Here is a 19,981-nt window from a genome sequence, read left to right as displayed (position 1 = left end):
TGAAATCAAATCTAGGGAACAGTATTGTCGTCCAACTTAAGCAAACTGTCCTTGTGTCTGAAACATATCTGACTCTCACACTAAAAAAGAACAACAAAATGTGCAAGGTAAATGGCTGCTTTAAACTCAGAAAAAAAGTGCAAAAACTAAGTGTATGAATCCAACAGAACAATCCTTGTATCCAATGAATGGTTCCCTTCCCCCTAACCATTTCAAATAGAATATAGAAAGTGTTCAGTTCAGACAATAGTTTCTTAGGAGTGGTAGAAATATCTCTGTCATATGGCACTTCCTCAAGATGGTGAAACATGTCTTTTCCAAACAATGATGATTTAAGAATGGTACATTATCTCTTGGCAACTTAAGTACTGATGTTTTAGCACTTTCTTGGGGATGAGGAAAACATTATCCTTTCCAAACAATCCCTCCCCAAGAGTAGTGGAAATTGTCTCTCTCATACATTATTTTCTTACGTATGACTAGGAGTATCTTCTCAAATAAATGTATGATTTTTGTAAGGATGGCAAAATAATGTCTCTTTCACTCAGAAACTTTTTGATGAGGATTTCCTGGTATAGACCCTTCCCAGGAACTCTTTTTACAATGTATTTTTATCTTTCGCATGCTTTGGCTGGATTGCCTGGTGTTTTCCCCTGCCAGGCACTACCAAGCCCATCTCTGGGCTTGGTAGATCCCCCAGTGTACTCCTCTGCCAGGTATCTCTTCCTCAAAGACTTACTGCCTGATGCAACAACTTCACAAGGTCTTCTTACAACCTTGCAAGTCTTTCTCTTGAGTATAACCCAGTTCTTACTCCTTCACGGTTTTATACTCCTTTGGCTTCAGTTATTACTTGGTCCAACTTCCCGTTTATATGGACGCTTGTTCAAGTTTTGCTTTTAATTCCATTAGTACTGTTCATTAGGTTGTGGCAATGCGTGTTCCAATCTTCCCCATACTGACCTCTCATATATGGAGAGTTGTACAGATCTTGACTTTCAATTACTTCCTTGGCAATTTCCATTTGCTTTTGACAACATTTACTCCAACTTTGCTCATATAAGTTGTGTAAACTTAGTCTTTTAATGTTACTTGGCAGGTATTCAAAACAGCTTGCTAATTGCTTTTACAGCTCTCTATGCGCCTGGGGCCTCCCAATACTCCTGGACAGACTCACCAGTGTTTTCTGGCAATCCCGATCTTTGGCGTACTGTTGTCATGATGTTCGTGCAGTAGGAAAGCATTCCCCAGTTCTGCAGACATTTCCCCGGTCTTCCCGTCAGCTTCTTTCTCGCTTGCCGGTGGGATGGTTGCTCTGCAGCAGGGGACGCGCTTCTGACAGCCTTCTCCTCGCTGCCAGATCCTCAGGGGTCTCCTTTCTGCACCTGCTATGCCATTCGCCGGCCCCTCTCCACTCGTGTAGGAAGTGCCTGCCTCCTTCAGTGCAGCTTGCTCGCGTGCGTTTGCCTCTGGTTCCGCTTCCCGCTGCGCCCGCTCTGCAGCTCTCTTCTTCTACTCTTTCAAAGGCACAGCATTTTAAAATGTCCCGCAAAGCTGATCGGTATCACAACTAGACTGCACATTCAGCTTGGTGTGCTTTCTGCTTCACATTAACTCCTTTCCCCTCTTCCTCATCCCAGTATTATATGTTTGATGGAATTCGTAGTTCACTGAATATTGAGACTTTGAAGCTATAATGCTTTGGATTTTTTTTTTAAGTCAACACTGTCAGATCTAGAAGATGTTATGAGAATATTATGTGAACATGAAGTGTAAATGCTATCCGGCTTAGGGGGCTTGGGAAAAAGAGGTTCTAAGATTGTATCACTGGAAGGATTGACATAATGGACAATATGCATATAGGGTATCTCCTGGTGGGGTCACCACATCTCCCCGATAGCCATCTCCTCCCATGTGATCCTCCTTCCTAACGGCACCCCCAGTGTTAGGATTAGGTAGCGACTGTCTTCCCCTGGCGACATGGGAGGATATTTTAGGCTGGGGATCAGTGATGACTCCACAGGATTCATCACAATGGCCACTTGCCACAACATCTGCCCAGCAACAGACATTCAGGCACCAGGGATGTGGATTGGGATTAGACAGTCCCAAACCCCTCATCTGGCCACAAACCACCTACTTAGCCAGCGAAAGCTACAGCTTTCCCTGTGAACAGGTATTCCATAGAAGTCATTTCCTGACCTGAAAAGGCAAGAAGAAGGTCAAGGAACAAGTGAAAAACCTTGTGGTATGGCCATCTTGGAGTGCTAGCCAACGTTAGTAGCCATTTGCAGTAAATGCAAAAGTGCATGCGTAAAATATGCCAAAGCCTATCACTGCTGCCACCAGCTTGTTTAAGGCACATTGTAAAACCAAAAATCCCTTATATGAAAAGATATAAGACCACAAAGAATCCTAATTACATTTCACTGTAAGGTGATGTGTTCAATTGTAATAATACATGAAACTCACAAAGAGAGACGTAGTCTCTCAGTACTGAAAGTCTAGGTACTAGTCCGTTTCTCCATGAGCAAGCAGGCAAGGGAAGTAAAGCAGGCTTTAGGCATCTCCCAAAAGTCAGGACAGGGTTCCAAACAAAGCAAAAAGAAAGGGTGCCCCATACAAGTGTACAGGAAGAAAGCAGCAAAAAGAAAATCTTCCTTACACGCCCGACGCCAAACCGTGTTAAAGGATCACTGGATATTGTAGAGCAAATAGGATCTGGGACCAAGTGGGATGCAGAAATAAAAAGGGGACAGCAACCAGATTCATAGACTGTAAACATTGGTAACAAGTGGATCGCATTGTGGAGCAGACAATGCACACTGCAACCCTGTCCTTTCCAGGATGCTGAAAGGATCAGATGCAGATTACAGCACTACATACATCTGATAAGCGCAAGACAACAAAAAAGCAGAACAGGTGCATGTGGAACGTGTCAGATCCAACATGCTTTTAGAATGTATGTCCACATCAGATAGACAAAAAGAGCTGAGCAATTGGGACATACAAATATGTCACGTGGGTATTCAAATCGTTAAAGGCAACTCCGGTGCCACATGGTCCTTAGGTGTAAACTCAGTGAAAAAGCAGAAGGATCAGCCAGGAATATGAAAGCTCTTTTGTTGAGTGTCACCATTATTTCTGTGTTAATTATGTCTAAAATAAACAAGGTATCAAGGTAGAGTTCCTCATCAGGTCAAGGAATGTCACCTAATGGATGGACAAACAAATGCAGGGAAACAGCCCATCACTTCCAATGAAGGACTCCAATGGAAACCTGCGTACATCACAAAGTACCAGGTACCTATAACCTCAGCATTGGGAGTTCAATTACATGGACTGTGTGAATTGCATTTACTCATGCGGTGGATCCCCTTCAACAGAGAACTACTGGCAAAGATGCATATGTCAGGGGAAACAAAAGCCAAACCCTGCCATGATGGTCAGTCAAAGATCAGTTTCTTGACGGGATCATCATTTTTAAATCCGGGTCACTTGGGCATGAAGTCGCTGTTAAGGTCAGAGGTCAGTGTAAATACAAACTAATTTGTGAAAGGTTTAATAAACTAGATCACAAAAATAAATAATAAATGAATACATAAAAATGCACAGTTAAAAGGCCCATTTCCTTCATGTAAGCCTATGTAACGAAGCAGATGAGCAGGACGGCAGATGATGCATTGGAGATGGGCCATTGTACATTACGGGTCTGCGCACATAGCTCTGGCTTCACTTCATACAGCTCGGCTGATATTTCCTGTACCATCCAGAATGTGGAATCATTGTCATAAGTTGTTGTCAGAAGGAACAGGATTTCTGAATACCATAGTGACTCCAGTATTCTTTGTCCACAGTTACCCTTTCCTCAAGACTTATGGAATGTTCAAAAACGATCATGTCCGAAGTCAGAAACACAATGTTCATGCCCCACGAACAATGAAAAGGCAACAAACTGAATTCCTTTCGCAAGACCAAATAAAGTGCAGTGTTTGTGTTGCAGCCCAATAATGAAAGCCTGGAGACTGACAGCTTAGGCAACTGAACTTTGTTCTTTAAAAGAGATGTTTGTTTTAATCACAAGTAAGAGGCCAAACACATTCCTTGTGTAATCAAGGACCAAGTTTTATGACATCCTCTCTTGTCGTAGGGCCTCAATGGTGGCTAAAGCTTATGTATGCACAGTGCTGCATGCCACACATAGACGTCCCCAATCATTAGCTAGCGCAGTGCTCAGCAGTGTGAAGGGGTGCACAGTGCATCACCACGGAAGGTTATTTCATGCAAGAGACTGGTATTGGGCTCATTCATTTTCTGCTGACCAACAGGAGGGTGAAGGGGAATGAAGGTAACACTGGGCTAAGCAAACCTTTTTAATGGTGGATGGAATCCTTGACTTCAGATCAGATCCATCCACAAAATGTCTTTCAGTGTCCGGAAAATGTCCACCATGACACCCTTTGGCTTGCATGTACCGGGGTCATGAAAGGAGCCCAGCTAGGTTGGCATTGTGCATTACCTATAAGTGAGGAATCGCCACTTGGTGGTGGTAAGGTTACAAACAGGAGAATTCAATAGTTTCTGCAGACATAGGAATTTTTAGCAACAAAGCCCCGTGCCGGCTGGTGGAAGGGGTCCTTGGTTAAATTATGGCTGTACAAAGAAAATCAGATAAAATAAACAAACAGTCTATCAGGCTGGATGTCTATGTTTCTTTCAAAACAGCTGGATCTCAACGAAGAACCTTTTGTGTCAGAAAACGTGACCATCCCATTGGTTCAAAAACTTGATTTGGACCAGCAGCCTTGGGAAGGTTGAAATGGGTACTTGGTGTATGCCTCTGAGGCGCAAGTAAGTTGTGGAAATGGAAGTAACTGCCCAGGTTTTGCATTGGCATATGAGGAGCAGACTTGTGCCTCATCCTAAACCATTCTAAAAGTCCCATTTGGATATAGCAAGTCATTTGAGGGTGGGGAATTGAAGCAACAGACATCGATCAGCTTCCCATTAATCTCTGCAATCTGAAAGGACGGGTCTTCCGGAGGAGATTCTCCTGCTGCTGGACCACTGAAGAAGGGATGTTCTAGCTGAAGACTGACAGTTTTTCCATGGCCCTAATCGGAGCTCGAGGACTGGAACAGATTGGAAACCAGTCACACCAGAGCCCTAGGACTGAAGAGACTGCTCACTATGCCATGCTCTCATTGAGGCAACTAAAGCAGGAATCAGAGGTTACTTGGTCTGGTTTTTCCTCTTTCCTTGCCTCTCAGGAAGGACCAGGATGCTAAATGTGAAGACTTCCAGAGCTGTGCCAGCGGCATTTGGTACTGGAAACAATAAGGAACACCTTAATTGTACCAATGCTTTCATCGCCCTCAGCGTTCTCCCCGAGGTGTCCTGCAATCTCCTGCTGCAATCTAGTCATGAACACTGGGCCTGTCTCATTGCTTTCAGAGGTACCAACAAACAACGTGGCAGTGCCATCAGCTTTTGTTTTAAGCTGTGCAAAACATCAGCCTCTCACACCCAGGGTACACGCTATGCTCCCTGAATGCGAACAAGCAATGTCTTGCCCAGGAGAGTGTTCTAGGCATGGAGCAACTGACTCGCTTAAAATCACAGACAGACTTAAATTCAAAGGAACAGCCCGTCGGTGCCACTCTGTGTCCTGGGCGCCCAAATAACTTATCTGCATTGGAATTGTTGGAGCATATGGGGCCCGACACATTAGTGGACGGAGAGCCCATACACTTTGGAACACCCTCAGCAGAACTCGAGGGTGGCGAGGACGCCCGCCCCACTGTGTGCAAAGGGGGAGGCGGGAGGGTGCAGGCCTCTCCTTGTCAAGGCCCAAGTTCATAGTGATCCACTGTCCTCAGGATTGGAAGTCCCCCCAACCCAGTCTCATTTTGGGGGATTGTCTAACATCGAACCAGACGACAATGAACCTGATGACAACATTCTGATTGCCGAACCCTTGGCCAGGAAAAATGCAATCAACTCCAGGACTGGTGGACAGGGTGAACAGACGTGACAGAGCCTGGTCGAGTCACCGGCCAGTGTGCAGCGGCCCCTCTTCAAACTGGAGACAGTATTGTCCCTACAAAGACCAGTTCAAGTTCCAGTTCAAACCTTTCAGGCTTCAAGTCCCAAGCACGGACCGTGCCGCAATCTTCAAAAAACGTGTTGCCAGGACGCATTGTGCCTATGAAAACATCAGGTAAACTGCCTATAAAATCGGCACCCACAAGTCCCGCACGTTTCACAGACTCCATAACCGAGGAGCCGGCCTGGTACCCTCAGTCCCGTCGATGTTCAGTAAAAAACCTGTGGCCCCAACCACTGTCTTACATTCTGGCAACCTGTCAGATGCGGAACTGCTGGAGGGAGTGGAGTCCTGCGGGTGGTCGACTAAAGACCCCTTGGGTCACCCAGGATCCTCCCTATTAGGGGCTAACGCAGTCATCCCATTTAACTTTTCTGCAATCACGGCCACATTTCCGCCAACTTCACAGGTTACACCTAAAACTACCAGGCATGGCACAAGCCTATTCACTGGCCCAATGGGGGGAAGCTTACGGACATCTGAACCTCGAAAAGCCACCATTGCTGAGGACAGACACCAGGGTCTGGTGGTATTGAATTCAAACGTAACCCCGACAAAGGGGCCGGCCAAAGAGGCAGAGGCTCTTCCTATGCCTGAGAGCCCCTTGTATCCACCTGCCCCAGAGGTGGCCCGGACTTCTTTCGGGGGCTGTGTACCTCTTCTTGTCTACAAACCTTGGATGCTGGAGGAAATCTCAAGTGGTACCCCGCAAAGTCAGGAACCCCTGCTGCCTGGGGACGAGGGACTGAACCTCTGCAAATCCAGAGGAGGTCGGTCTAGTTTACCAGCATCAACACCTGACCAGATCATCCCGCACAGGCATTTAGACAACCAGTCCTTGTCAAAAGAATACAAATTCCCCTAAAAGGCGGGAAAAGGTTGACTTATTTTCTATCATGTCGACTATCACTATAGCCCTGGCTCCCTTCACCAAACTCTATGATCAGCTAAATGACACCCTTTAAGACCACACCATGCTCCTGGCCATGACACTCCATTTTTCTGGAGGGTTTTATTACAGCAACTGGAAAACTAAATGCAGTAGAACCACCACCTGGCGACAACGTGAACAGGACACCTCAAAGAGAGCATGCCCATTATACAGTGTGCTCGAACGCTGTCCAAACAGAAAATACGTCCTCGTCCGTAGACCTCACAGGTGAAGCTGGCAACCCGATAGAAAAGCCCAACAAAACTCTGAGGGGAGTGACGAACACCAAAAAGCCAGCAAACGGTTTGTGTGTCTGCACTGATCAATCACTACAAAGTACATCAGTGGTGGAAGATGGTAGAGGATCCATTGACAACCTGGCCTATTAAATCTTTAACTAACAGAAGACATCTGGAATTAGTAGTAAGGACAAGAAGACAAGTAAAGTCACCAAAGTCAGGAACCAACATCAATCAAGGGAAAGTCAGAGTTGTGCGGAGTCCCGAAACCTGTTCCAAGAAAGGTCCCAGGAAGGGCTGAGTCATTCAGAAACAGAGAGCAGACGGCAGAACAGTAGCCATACTTCAGGAAGGAGGGGGCACAGAATCCCTCTCCCACTCACTCAAACTTGAGAGTTTTGGATCGCGACGACGATGTCATCCTCTATCGCAGATCAGTCCCCAACCTATTTCACTCCATCCGTAATTTGAGGCAGCTGAGATTTGATGACCTGAAACTCATTGAATTTACTGATGAAAGAAGAATGGCCTCAGTCTTTCTTCCACATTCACTCACCAGATAAGAACATGCTGGTTGAGGCCACAGAGAACCTATTAATGTTAGATTTTGACCTAACAGGAGAACATTTTTCAGATTCTACATCCTCAAGTCAATCAAAATCAGGCCCACAGCCGAAAAACATCAACAACATCTCAGGTCACCCTCGAGGGGATGACGTACCATTGCGCCAACACCAGAGAAGAAGTACTTGGATCCCCTAGAAACAGGGAGGGTCCCGGCTGGCCCAGGGCTAAAGTTAAATGTTACTTTCCAAACAGCAACTCCATCCCGACAAGTAGACTGTGTTAAGTCAACCACAACCACTAAGACGTCAAGAGGTCCTGGCAATCTCACGCACTAGTGGCGCAAAGCAATCTTTAGCTAGCTAGCAGCAAACTTTAAGCACAATGTAAGAACGTGTTCCCAGTTTGGTCCGTTTCAACACCCACTATCTTAAAGCTGGCCTCTTGGAATAACCGGGGGTTTTCCCACTTGACTAAACCTAGTGAATGAAAAATTGGCGATTACGATCTGATTTGTCTACAAGAGACTTGGTTAATGAAAACCCCTGTGTTGGATGGTTTCAAAATATCTAGAAGTCCAGCTTTTAAAGGGAGGGTTGGGTGTCCTGCAGCGGGCCTGTTGACTGCAGTTAAAGTAGGCAGCTCCGTAAGCCTTTTGAAGTCAGTGTCAACAAACCTCCTCTCCCAGGAAGTGGTTATTGGTTAGGAGATTGGAGTACCATCACCGTGTGCAGAAACCCCAAATAAACGTATAATCATTAATGTTTATTGGAACCCGGCGCTAATTGCGAATGAAGTATTCATAGACTAGGTCGCCGACCAACAAACTGGACGACACCTTCATCAATCAACAGTCCAAACACGTCATCATTTGCGGCGACCTTAATATTCCAGACCTAGCCAAACGTAATCACAACTGCTCTTGCAACCTTGAAGATCTGCAGCACTCTAGATGGGCCCTGTGGAACAAATTAATGGATTCCAGGGATATGCACATGCTTAATGGCAACTTCAAAGCCGACATGCCACCACAGCCAACATGGGAAAGTTCCGGGCGCACTTCTGTTCTGGACTACATCTACGTTTCAAATAATGTTTTACCTTTTTGTAGACAGATCAAAAGTGATCAAAACATCTCAGAGCGATCATCGTCTCCTCTTGTTGGAATGGAGGGCATCTGGGCTTACTTCCCGGGAAGAAATGCCATTAGCGGTCGCTACTTGCAACGGGGGCTGCAAAGATCAGAATCTTAATGACGTACTTTAGAGCCGTTGGCCATTTGGTTCAATATTCACCCTCGCTAGAACAATCCAGTGTTCAACGCCCTAGGAAATCAAACTCTGTGAGCTCCAATAAGCATACTTATAACAGAAAATTGATGGCACAGAGAAAAAAGGTGAGAACGCTGGGAAGGGTAGCAAAGAAATCTGGTCTACCCACCCAAGGACTTTCAAACAGCCTTGTCCGAAAAATCATGTTACAAAAACTGGCTGTGTTCAACTAAACGACAGAGATAACAGAACGACTCAGAGGCTATGCTTAGAGCTTTGGCAGGCAAAGACTAGAGGAAATTATGGCCTTTGATAAAAATCGGAGGATACAACATCAAATGAAAATCAATCTAACCCGATAAGTGAAGAATCCTGGTCTAATCATTTCAGACGCCTCCTTACCACAGTTTTGGACCCCAGTGCAAGAGACAATGACGCTGGGAGCTCTTCCTCGTGGGTATCTGCAATCAACGCTAAGGACATTGTAAAGAGAATTAAAAAGTTAAAGGGTTCAAGAGCGCCAGGCCCTGACGGGTTGTCTAATTGAATGTTCAAGGAACACCGGGAAGACTGGTCCGTCTTCATTTTCACATTGTTCAACCAAAAAGCACACTCTCATCAAACTCTGAGTTAATGGAAGAGGGCGATAGTGGTACCAATTCATAAAAAATAATAACCCTAAGAATTATCACCCTCCTGGATGTCATTGGCAAGCTTTACAGTGCTATCATCCTGGACCATTTCCACACCTGGTGTCAACAAATCAACTGTACTGACCCTCTCCAAATAGGTTTTGTTAAGGGCCTAGGTACTTCCGTAAACATCTTGTTACTCCCAACTACTGAAGGGGACCCCAGGAAGCCCTAGACCCAGGATTTCTATGGTCTTTGTAGACTTGGTCCAGGCCTTTGACCAAATTGACAGATGTAAACTGTAAACAAAGCTGGAGAGGAAAAATTGCCCGAAATCCATCATCAATCCAATCGTGGCTATTCATTCTAAGAGTGAGACTGAACAAAGAGGGTCTTCTTTCTAAAGAAATTGAAATCCTGAAGCCTTCTCATTAACAAGATCTTTCCTGCCCTAGGTCAAAGGAGTTCAGCTACGTCGATTATTGTACGCAGATGATGTTGTACTAATCAACCAGACCCCAGTGGGTCTCCAAAGATAACTTGACTATTCTATCAAACGGCCTGGAAATCAATAAGGAAAAAACTAAAATGTTAAGCTTTGGCAACTCTAACAAAAGGAAGAACTGTTTTTCATGGTTTTTGAACGGTAAGAAAATTGAACAGGTTAATTCCTTCAAGTGGGTGTTTGGCTGAGTGACTCAAGACCTGAAGCTCCAATGTCATTGCACTTGCAAGTAAAGATGAAGGCTCTCACCAGCCAAGCATGCACACTGAACCGGCAGTTTGTCCGTTTCCCTATCATGCCAATCCTTAGGTACTACAAAGCTAACGTTATACCGGTGGTGACCTATAGGGCTGAAGCCATGTTTAATACCCCAGAGCTTCTCTGGTCTCGTCTTGAAGGCTTCTTCTGGAAAAGGGTGTTGGGTGTTCCCCTGTCGACTCCTATCATTATCATCCGGAGAGAATTGGGCCTTACATCTTTGAAATGTATAGTCTATTGGAACAGGCTTGCCTTGTTCAGAAAATCCTATGCACCTTTATGTCCAGTGATTCTGGAAATGGTAAACAGTGAAATGACATCAGACCGTAATTCAACTCTGAACGGTTGGCGATCACGAACAATGATTTACCTGTCAGAAATTGTAAGTTCACTGGAACAACTGGGGACTAACCTGGTACGAATAAAACAAAAAGTAGAAGAACACGACTGGATTCCAACATTGGAAACGGATGGCAGTTATCGTTCTGTTACCCACTTACCTGCAGAAGGCCGGAAATTAAAGACGGTGTGCAAATACCTGAAGCAGTTCCCAGACAAAAAGGTCAAGGACCAATTTCTGCAAGCCTGTATGAACCTTCTAACCACCAACGAGATTAGAGTAATTCGGGGTGTATCGCAGGGAAACAACTGTCGGCATTGCAACAACGAATCCAAGGTCGAAATTCTGCTTCATCTCATCACAGTATGACCAGCATTAAAGGACATTCGCTGAAAGTACTTGAGACCTATTTGTCAGACTTAAATTTTGGACTCCGAAACTTGGTGGATGTCTTTAATGGACAGAAGAAAAACAAAACATGTACTCGCTGTGGTTACATTTTTGTCCAAAGTACTGCCTGAGGGCAGATCTGTTTGACTAGTTTGCTTAGCTTATTTCCTTTAAGGATTAGTTGCAAGCTCTGTTGTGTCTATTATTTTCCTTTGCTTGAGGACACCTCTAGATTAATCGAATTCTTTTTCCTTTGCCTTTGTCTTTAACATTTTTAAGTTTATTTTTTCTTTCTTCTATATTTGTAAAGAGGATTGTAGTAAAGCTTAGGTTTTTCTAAAATAATTTGTTTCAATTTTAATGCAAATAAATAAAATAAAAAAAATTAGAGGCTTTCTGGGGACGTTGGATGTGCATGTTTTGGAGAACATTTCTTCCATATCAGTATCATATATTTGGAAGGAAAAGTAGTACTGAAATTATACTGCGGGGTGCATAGAGAATACAGTGTTGTGCAAACAGATGTCCATGAAAATCATCATCGGTTTTTAGACATTCAATATAATATCTGTGTATGTTACAAATATGAAACTATGTAGTGTGTATTCAATGTGAAAGAATTAAGGTGAAAAACATATGTAACCTATGGAAATGTACTTTGTATTACATGAGCTTACCTCCCTCTGCGACGGACAGCCTTTGAGGGTTTAGAGGATGTCTTGGATTTTGGAGTGGGGACATCGCCATTCTCAGAATGGGTGGTATCCTTCACTGGCATTGGCAAAGGAGCCGGCTCATGAATAATCAGGACGTCATCTTTGCTGTGCTGGCCCAGGTGCTGCTTGGCAAAATCAAACCCTTTTACACATGGAGCTTGAAGCTGCAACGACACAACCAAAAGGCTACTGAAATGGAATCCTAGGTGAGGAAACATGCAACATGTGGGATTGGAAGCAACATTAGCAAAAAAGTTTGCGCAGCGTACAGTGTGTTCTGCGTTCTTTACATACGACTGCATGCGTTAGTAAAGCTTTCCATAATAAGATGTGAATTCCGACAATCCTATTGAATTGGTTATGCAAGTAAACATGTCAATGCTGAGGCAATGATGCAGGTGATAAATCAAGCAGAGCAGGGGGTGCTGAAGGTCAGCTCTTAAAGGCACATGCATCCATTTGTGGAGGAAATGGTACTGGGACATGTGAAGAAGTGCTCTGCCTGGCTTTGCTGGCCACAGAGAAAGTGATCAGGTGGCCAAGTACCTCCATGAGCCAGTGGCTGACAGACCGAGAGCCCAGTTGCTTGGCGTAGGCCATTCGCCTTGCTTCAGCCCATGCCAGGCATGGACACGCACCAATACTGAAAGCCATACCCTTGCCCAACAACCTGAATAAGCCCTACGTTATAATAAAAAGACACCCCTTCCCAATTGAGACAACCTACAGGCCTTTTTAAACCGGCCTCCAACTCCATTTGAAGTAAAAGGGCATGTTCCCCTAATTTCCCTTAATTAGGCACTGCAGGTGTATACTGCAACATTGTTAGAAATCTGGAACATCAGCAAAGTACTTTCACAACTCTCTCTGCCAGAAATAATGATCAGAAGACGACAGTGAGGAGGATGGGTCAGTAGGATGAGGAGAATGAATACTGCTTAAAAGTTGAAAAAGACACTGAGGATGGTACAAGAGCTAACAGTAAGATCAGAAAAATCTGAGGAAAATGAAGAGAAGAAAGAGTGGCGAGGTCAATAGGGGATTGAGACTTCTTCCAACGCCATTCAAACCTGCAAAGGGCAGTCCGCAGAGAGATGAGGGAAGGAGTTAGCTAGGGGTTTAAAAATTTCAAAAATGGGGAAAAGGAATGCAAAAGAGCTAAGGGTGGAGAGAAGAGTGCAAGGTGGAGACAGCAACATCAGGAGAAAGCAAGGAGAAGTCATTAAGAGAAGGGAGGGAAAATTGAGAGTAGAGAGGAACTAAGCTGGTTCAAAGAATTATAGGTAGTGACAAGAGAAGGTTGGTGAGAAAGAAGGAGGAACGGAATTAGAGGGAAAGGCAGGAGACAGGCATGGATGAATATGATCAGAGAGTTAGGTGGACTAGGCAGATACGGATAGTGGTAGGGACCGAAGAGAAAATAAGATCAAGAGACGATCCAGAGATATCAGAAAAAGAGGGGAGCTGGTTAGATGGTACGAGTCAAAAAGAGAGAGAAGGGGAAAGTACAATGAATAGTGGTAAAATGGAGATTAAAGGCTTGGAGAAGGAAATATGAGGAGGTAAGGGGCAGGAGGGATGGAACATGTCTAGATCATCATAAGAGTACAGGAGAGGTCTGTGGGCCCTGTAAAGGGTGAGAAAATAAAGAGAAAGAGGAGACATTTAATTCAAATGAAGAGTTGGGTTGATGGGGGGGGAATGAGCCCATGAAGAGTGGTAAAAGATACCAGCACCTCCACTTCGAGCAGAGCTGCGTGAAGAGGTAGAGAAGGGAGTGGGAGAGGTACAAAAGGAGGCAGGAATAGTAGTAGTAGAAGTGATCCAGCTCTTGGTTAAACCGAGAAACTGAAGGTTTAAACAAAAGAAAAGGTCAAGGATAGAATGTTTTGTTAGATACAGATCGGCATTGAGTGGTCCTAAAGAGACCATGGGCAGGGGATCAGAGGAAATAGAGGGCTAACAGAGATTAAGAAGGTTGCGAGGATGAAGAGAAGTTGGAGTAGTAAAACATCTAGTTAATAGTACAGTAGGAATAGAAGAAGGCATGTTAATGAAGAGAAAGGGGAGAGGAATGTGAGTGAAATAAGTGTAATAAGTGTAGGAAATGGTAGAAAGTGCATCATCAGGCAGAAAAAGGGTAAGAAAAATGCCCTTAGATGTGTTGCCCTTTGATGAGGAGGTGCAGGGCAAGAACAATCTAGAACAGTAGGACTACAAATGGTAGTGAGCCTCGTTGCAGTGAGGGAAACTAGCGAATCCCAGCCTTCATCCAATTACCACTCACAGGTGCAGAGCCTCACTCAAAGCCCCACACCGGAGGTGGTGGAGGAAACAACATCAATGCAACCAACCCCAGTTGCTCACTGTAGGTTGCAGAAGCAGGTGGATCACATTTGAAGAAGCCTGGAGAGGGGTGGAAGAAGCAGAGACTGGAGGAGTGGATGAAGCTAGAGAGGTGGTGGCAATGGAGAGCAGGAGGAGGCAGTGAGAGTTGAAAGTGCACAGGAGCTGAGCTGGTGGTAGTAAAGGGGGTGGTGAACCCAGTTGGGGAGTATGAAAACATGGAGGTGGTGGTAGCATGGGAGGTGTTTACATCAGCATGACGTGGTCAAGAGATAGATGAGGTGGTTATAACAGGTGGTGGTAAGAGTTTGGAGGTAGTGGTAACACAAGGATGAGGCGGTAACACCAGTGCAAGGTGTTGAAGCGTTTGAAGGGGATGGTAACATTAGAACGCAAAAGTTAAAGGATAGCAAAGGAGTCAATAATATCAGGATGCTAGTGTGGAAAGCCAGAGGTGCAGGTAATGAAAAGGGTGATGGTAGGTGACAGGTAATAACAGGAGGAAATACATTGTAGGAAGAGGCTGAAACAGAGCATGTAAGAGAACCAAAGAAAATGGTGAGATCCGAAAGACAGCTTGAGGAGGAGGTTATACCTGGGAGAGAGTTACAGGTGCAGACATCAGCGTCTGGGAATGACATAGAAGCAATCATGTCAGAATAAAAGGAGTGGTGTGGACACGGTAGGAGGAAAGAGAAGAACACGAAGAAAAGATATGAGAGAAGAACAGCAAGGACCCGTGAACTGAAATAGGATGCATCAGTAGGCCCAGGTTGGCACTAGGCAAGAAGGTGGAAGGAGGAGCGAGACACCGTAAGAGAAACTCAGACAGATGAAGGGAAAGAGATCCAAGGTTCACTCAACCCACTCTTGGAACCCCCCCACCCCCAGCCTGTTGGCTATGAATGACGTCCCGCCAACACACAAGATTTGGTACCGGTGAGTTGAGGGTGAGGGTACCCTGGAAAGGCAGCACTTAGATCAGTAAAAAAGAAATAAGGATTGGTAACTCTATGAGCTTGCAATGTCTGACACCAGTCCGGGAAGGCAATCTCCTATGAAGTCTCAAGACTCAGACATTGGCACGAGAGGCCTGGAGCTGCATTTAGAAGCACAGACACGTGCTTTCAGAAGACTATCCTGAATTCTATTATTTTTCTTAGTAGGATTTTGCAGTTTCACTTTAATTGGCAATACTTGGACATCATTTCTGTATAAACATATTGAACCAGCAGTATTGGGGTCACTTTGATCCAAGATGTAATGTGCAACAGATTACATGATTTAATTCAATAACAAACTCACTGATGTTGCTATGGGCGTGAAAGAGTTGTAGATTACGTGTGTATGGATCATGGGCAATGGCAAAGCAGTGTTAAGTCCAAACAGTTACACTGCCTGGGGAATTAGGGGAACATTCTCTTGCTCTGCAGCTCGTTTCGGGTTATATGAAAACCCAATACATACACACACTGGCAGTTGTGTTGATATACCAATAATGGCATAGCAGGAGTTGATTTGAAGGCATTGCATAAGCAGTGTTGCATAGGAATTTGCTATGCAACTTTGTAGGTTTGCTAATTAAATTGACACTTGTGTAGCAAAGCTAGCTGTTTAGGGTTCCCTGTTCAATGAAAGCACATATCACCCTGCATTCCTCTCTTCCTCAGGGCTCTATCCACCCTCTTTTCTCCGTTCACTCCAAGTTCAAAGGGACTAATGGAGAAAGGGTGCTGCAGTAATCATCTCCTAGTGCCAAAGGCATGCGTGGGAGTGTAAGGCAGAAATATTGTTTTCTTTTTCAAATAATTGCCATAAGTAATCGAGATGATACTTTCATTAAGCTAACTATATCCTGTCTGTGCTAACTTTATTATTTCTTTTTTACATTCCTAAAAATGTAAGTTGTTACATAATGCATAATTACAGTATTGCTACTGTAAAACACTGCATGGTCAACATTATTTACAGTAAAGTTTATGTTAGCGTATGTAAATCTTAGTGTCAATTATATTTCATTTTGCTAGGGAAGATGCTTCATATTGATGAATGAACACTTATAAAAATGTGCATGATCACACAGCCAAATGCTTTTGATGGCAAACCTAGTTATGTGGCCTGCTGGTTGCATGCATCTGTTCAACTGGTGCTCAACCCATGAGCTGAACCTGTACCCCTTGACATTCTGGCTTTATACCTGCAACCTTGAAATTGAGATGGCTGCAAACTAAATTATTCCACCTAATTTGTCCATTTCTCTCTTCCTACTATGCCATCTACTCTGCTTAGTCTCTTACTTTCTTTCCTCTTAAATAATGAATACACAAAGCAAACTAGATGTTTACGCAAAATAGTGATCAATAGTTCCAATCAAGTCTGTACATCTACGGGTCTACTGCAATACTATACACTGTAGTTAGCCTCCATAGCTCGCTTTGCTCTATGATTATAATTGCATTATATATTTGCACCTGTGGGAGAGAGCTGGACAAACTTATTCCAGAGCCATTTTATCATATCTATTTGTGTCCATTCATGCAGCTACCCTTTTACATACACTCATCCAGGGCTCACAAAGTCTACTTGCCCACTTGCATAGTCGAGTAGATTTTATGCTGGGAGAGTACCATTTACAGGGGATGCGTGAAACTGTTATTTAACATCGGCTTTGTTTGCAAAAGAATTCAAATACATGTTTCGCTGGGCATGGCTGGCCTATAGGTAGCAGCAGTTGGTCAAACAAAGTGGGTTTGTGATAACATGCACCATTTTACAGAAAGTGCATTTACATCTTTTGTCATCCGTTGCCATGGTTAGAGTGCATTTCTCTTAGGTCGAGTAGGTGAACTAAGTTATTAAACCTGCAGGTCCAGCGTAAATTTAAAGAATTTACAAGTACTGACTGATTGCACTAATGTCTTACTTCAGCGATACACAAAAATGCTATACTGTTGCTCATGTTACATATCTTGGGTACAAATAACATCTGGTGGCATTAAAAATATTAGTACATTGCTAATGAAATGGGTTTGTTTGCTAATCACGAACATTTTAATTTGCAAACTCTGCTAATCAATTTTTGAAAACTGATTTAGTTTTAAGAAAAGGAGATGCATTACCAGGGCTGTGCAGGCTTGTGTTTAAACTGCAGGATGCATTCACTGCAGATAAAGCTTTATGTGCATCTGCAAAACGCTCTCTCAAAGTCCATTAACATGAATTGGGGATGTGATGCAGATCAGGAAAGAGTTGCACCGCAGAACCATGAGGGGCCATGAGGGGATATACACACTGGAACAGCAAGTACTGCAAATAAGAAAAGGTGTACACTGATGGAGCCAGGAGATAGAGGGCACATTATGAAATGATGTTTTAGAGCTGGAATGCCAAGGGGTGCTGCAGGACATGATAGAGGTGCACTAGACAAGTTGTTTTAGTCGTCTATTACCGAATTGTTAAGTAGTGTCAGCATGCTAAATTAAGTTGCATGAGTAGAGATGAGCTAGCGTCCTTATGTCCAGTAAAGCATGGCATGAATTAGTATATTGCCTCTTTACTGGAAAATAATGGCATTGTGGACTTAACCTAGATACCTTGATAGAGCAATGTCACATCTCATGTGATGGAATAGCAGGAGTGCATCTCGGGGTGTACTGACCGTGTGGCCTCTCCGTGTTCTGAATCCATAGGGACACTGGAGGACAGCACTGAACTGTGGTTCATTTATACAGATTGTAATTACGGACAGATAATCATATTAAGCCTCCTCTTTGCCATGCACCCTATTTCGATGGTGAAGGCATGGACCATAACATTGAACCTCAGGGAAGTCAAACATGTAAAAAGGTAATGCTGACATGTATGAAGAGACAGAACATAATGAAGATAATATTATGACAGAATTCCAAAATATCTATGGGAAGCGATTCATATTGTGCCCAATTGAGGGTGCTCTATAATGGTTTGTGTTAGGAAGTGCATTTGCACCGGTCAGAAAACAATTATAAAAGCACCAGTGTCACATATCTTCCTGAAACGATCTTGTGCACGGGTGTAGCTGAGAAACAAGAAAAGTCATATGAAGAAACCTGAAGAAGAAGTACAAAATGAAGACTGAAAGGCGGTGGAGGGCAACACGGTGAATGGTAACAGTGACACAAATAGGGAAACCATCTTCAACGTGACACTAAGTAAATGCAATCAAAAAAGTAAATGCACAAAAGGAACGCAAAGATATCGGGCACAACTGATGTCCTAGTGAACAAACCACCAGACCCTGAAAAAGGGAAAATGAAATCCAAAGGATGCCAACGAGGAACTTAAACTAGCAGCCCTAGAAACGGGGCAGCATTAGAGGGGGTGTTATGTGGGAAGGTGGCACGGTGAAATACAGCCTTACCAAAGGCTCGGAAAGCCCTGCCATATTGCAGAAGCTCTTGTCCCAGAAATTATGCAAAACTGGGAGCTTATCATTTTGTCACAATTTAAACAATATGCAGCAAGCAAACAAAGGCCAACTCCCCTGGTCAAATGCAGTCTTGTGTTAGAATAAGGCAAGGTGTGCAAGTAGTGTCCTGGAAACTGCGGAAGATGCGTGCATATTCTCCAAGCACCAGAGTTGCTCATCACCAGCGCGTCCTGGCCTCTGCTTTCAAGCTTTACTTCGGTCTTCCTGTATTCGGCTTGCTCTTTTGGTCCTTGGTTCTAGCTCTGCCCAAGCCCTATGCCCTGCTTAACAATGATTCTAGGGCAGGATTCAGTTCCCTAGAGCCAATCACCTGGCACAGACTCCCTGTTCTAATCCAGTGCCACAGCTTTCTACACCTAGCTAGCTTCCACTCCCTAGTTCGGGGTACCTAGTACCGGTCCCTTGGTAGAGATGCGCCTGCGCCAAGCTCCCGTCTCCCTGCTGCCCAGAGCCGTGCTCCTCTGCGGCCAGCCTTGTATTCCTCTTGGACGTGTAGGCCCCGATTCTCTTCATAAAGCACGCACCGGTGCTGTGCAGACACTCGGAAGTCATGCACAAGCAATTTAGCAAGATACGCTCCTGCCCCTGTGATGGCGATAGGCACGCTGAGCAGCTCTTGCAAGGAAATGAGGGATAACACCTAGCTTCTGAGGTATTCTCATTTTACCCGAGCAGTGAGGAGGGTGCACAATTGCTCGTGTGTAACATAATCTTGAGCACTTTTACGGAAAACAGAGTGTGGCTTGATCAGTGCTCTGGGGGCCTTTTTAGTCACCCATATGGACGCAGAGGCCGAAAGGTGAATGTGTGCTTTTCAGGCCTATCACGTTAAATAGCCGGACTCTCGGATCAACACATACATTCCCCGGTGAAGTACTGCTAGGGCACTGCCACGTGTGCAATTCAGACCTTGCAGGTGCCAGCCATTAGCAGGCATGACTATCCTATGCCCCGCACTGGGCTTTGCTACCCCCATGTGCCAGCCGCAGTCCCACCAGTGCCCCCAAAATAATGAATTCCATGGCTAAACAGGCAAAAGAGGCACAATTCTCATGAGCAAAGATCTGCTCACTGAACTGCAGCAGCTATGAGTTTGCCCTTAAGTTGCAACAAAATGTATAACGCCCTTCCAACTGTTCCCCCTATAGAATTCTCTTGCAAATATGTAAACAGTGTTCAAAGCAAGACTGTATGGTTGCTAGGGTACACACACAA

At 44.4% G+C, this 19,981-nt stretch overlaps 1 protein-coding gene across 2 annotated transcripts in view; it reads right to left on the bottom strand.

The window, feature by feature from the left end:
- The window catches only part of KIAA1549 (KIAA1549 ortholog), a 644,398-nt gene that overhangs the window by 185,992 nt on the left and 438,425 nt on the right, over positions 1-19,981 (bottom strand). For both annotated transcript variants that reach the window (XM_069628735.1, XM_069628736.1), the window contains one exon: positions 11,914-12,116. In XM_069628735.1, the coding sequence (XP_069484836.1) occupies positions 11,914-12,116 (203 nt within the window). The remainder of the gene's footprint in view (positions 1-11,913; positions 12,117-19,981) is intronic.

This window comes from Ambystoma mexicanum, chromosome 12 (genome assembly GCF_040938575.1).
Source record: "Ambystoma mexicanum isolate Mex_15411 chromosome 12, UKY_AmexF1_1, whole genome shotgun sequence".
Classification (NCBI taxonomy): Eukaryota; Metazoa; Chordata; class Amphibia; order Caudata; family Ambystomatidae; genus Ambystoma; species Ambystoma mexicanum.
The sequence above is the reverse complement of the archived record's forward strand: the minus strand, read 5'-3'. Positions and strand labels throughout refer to the sequence as shown.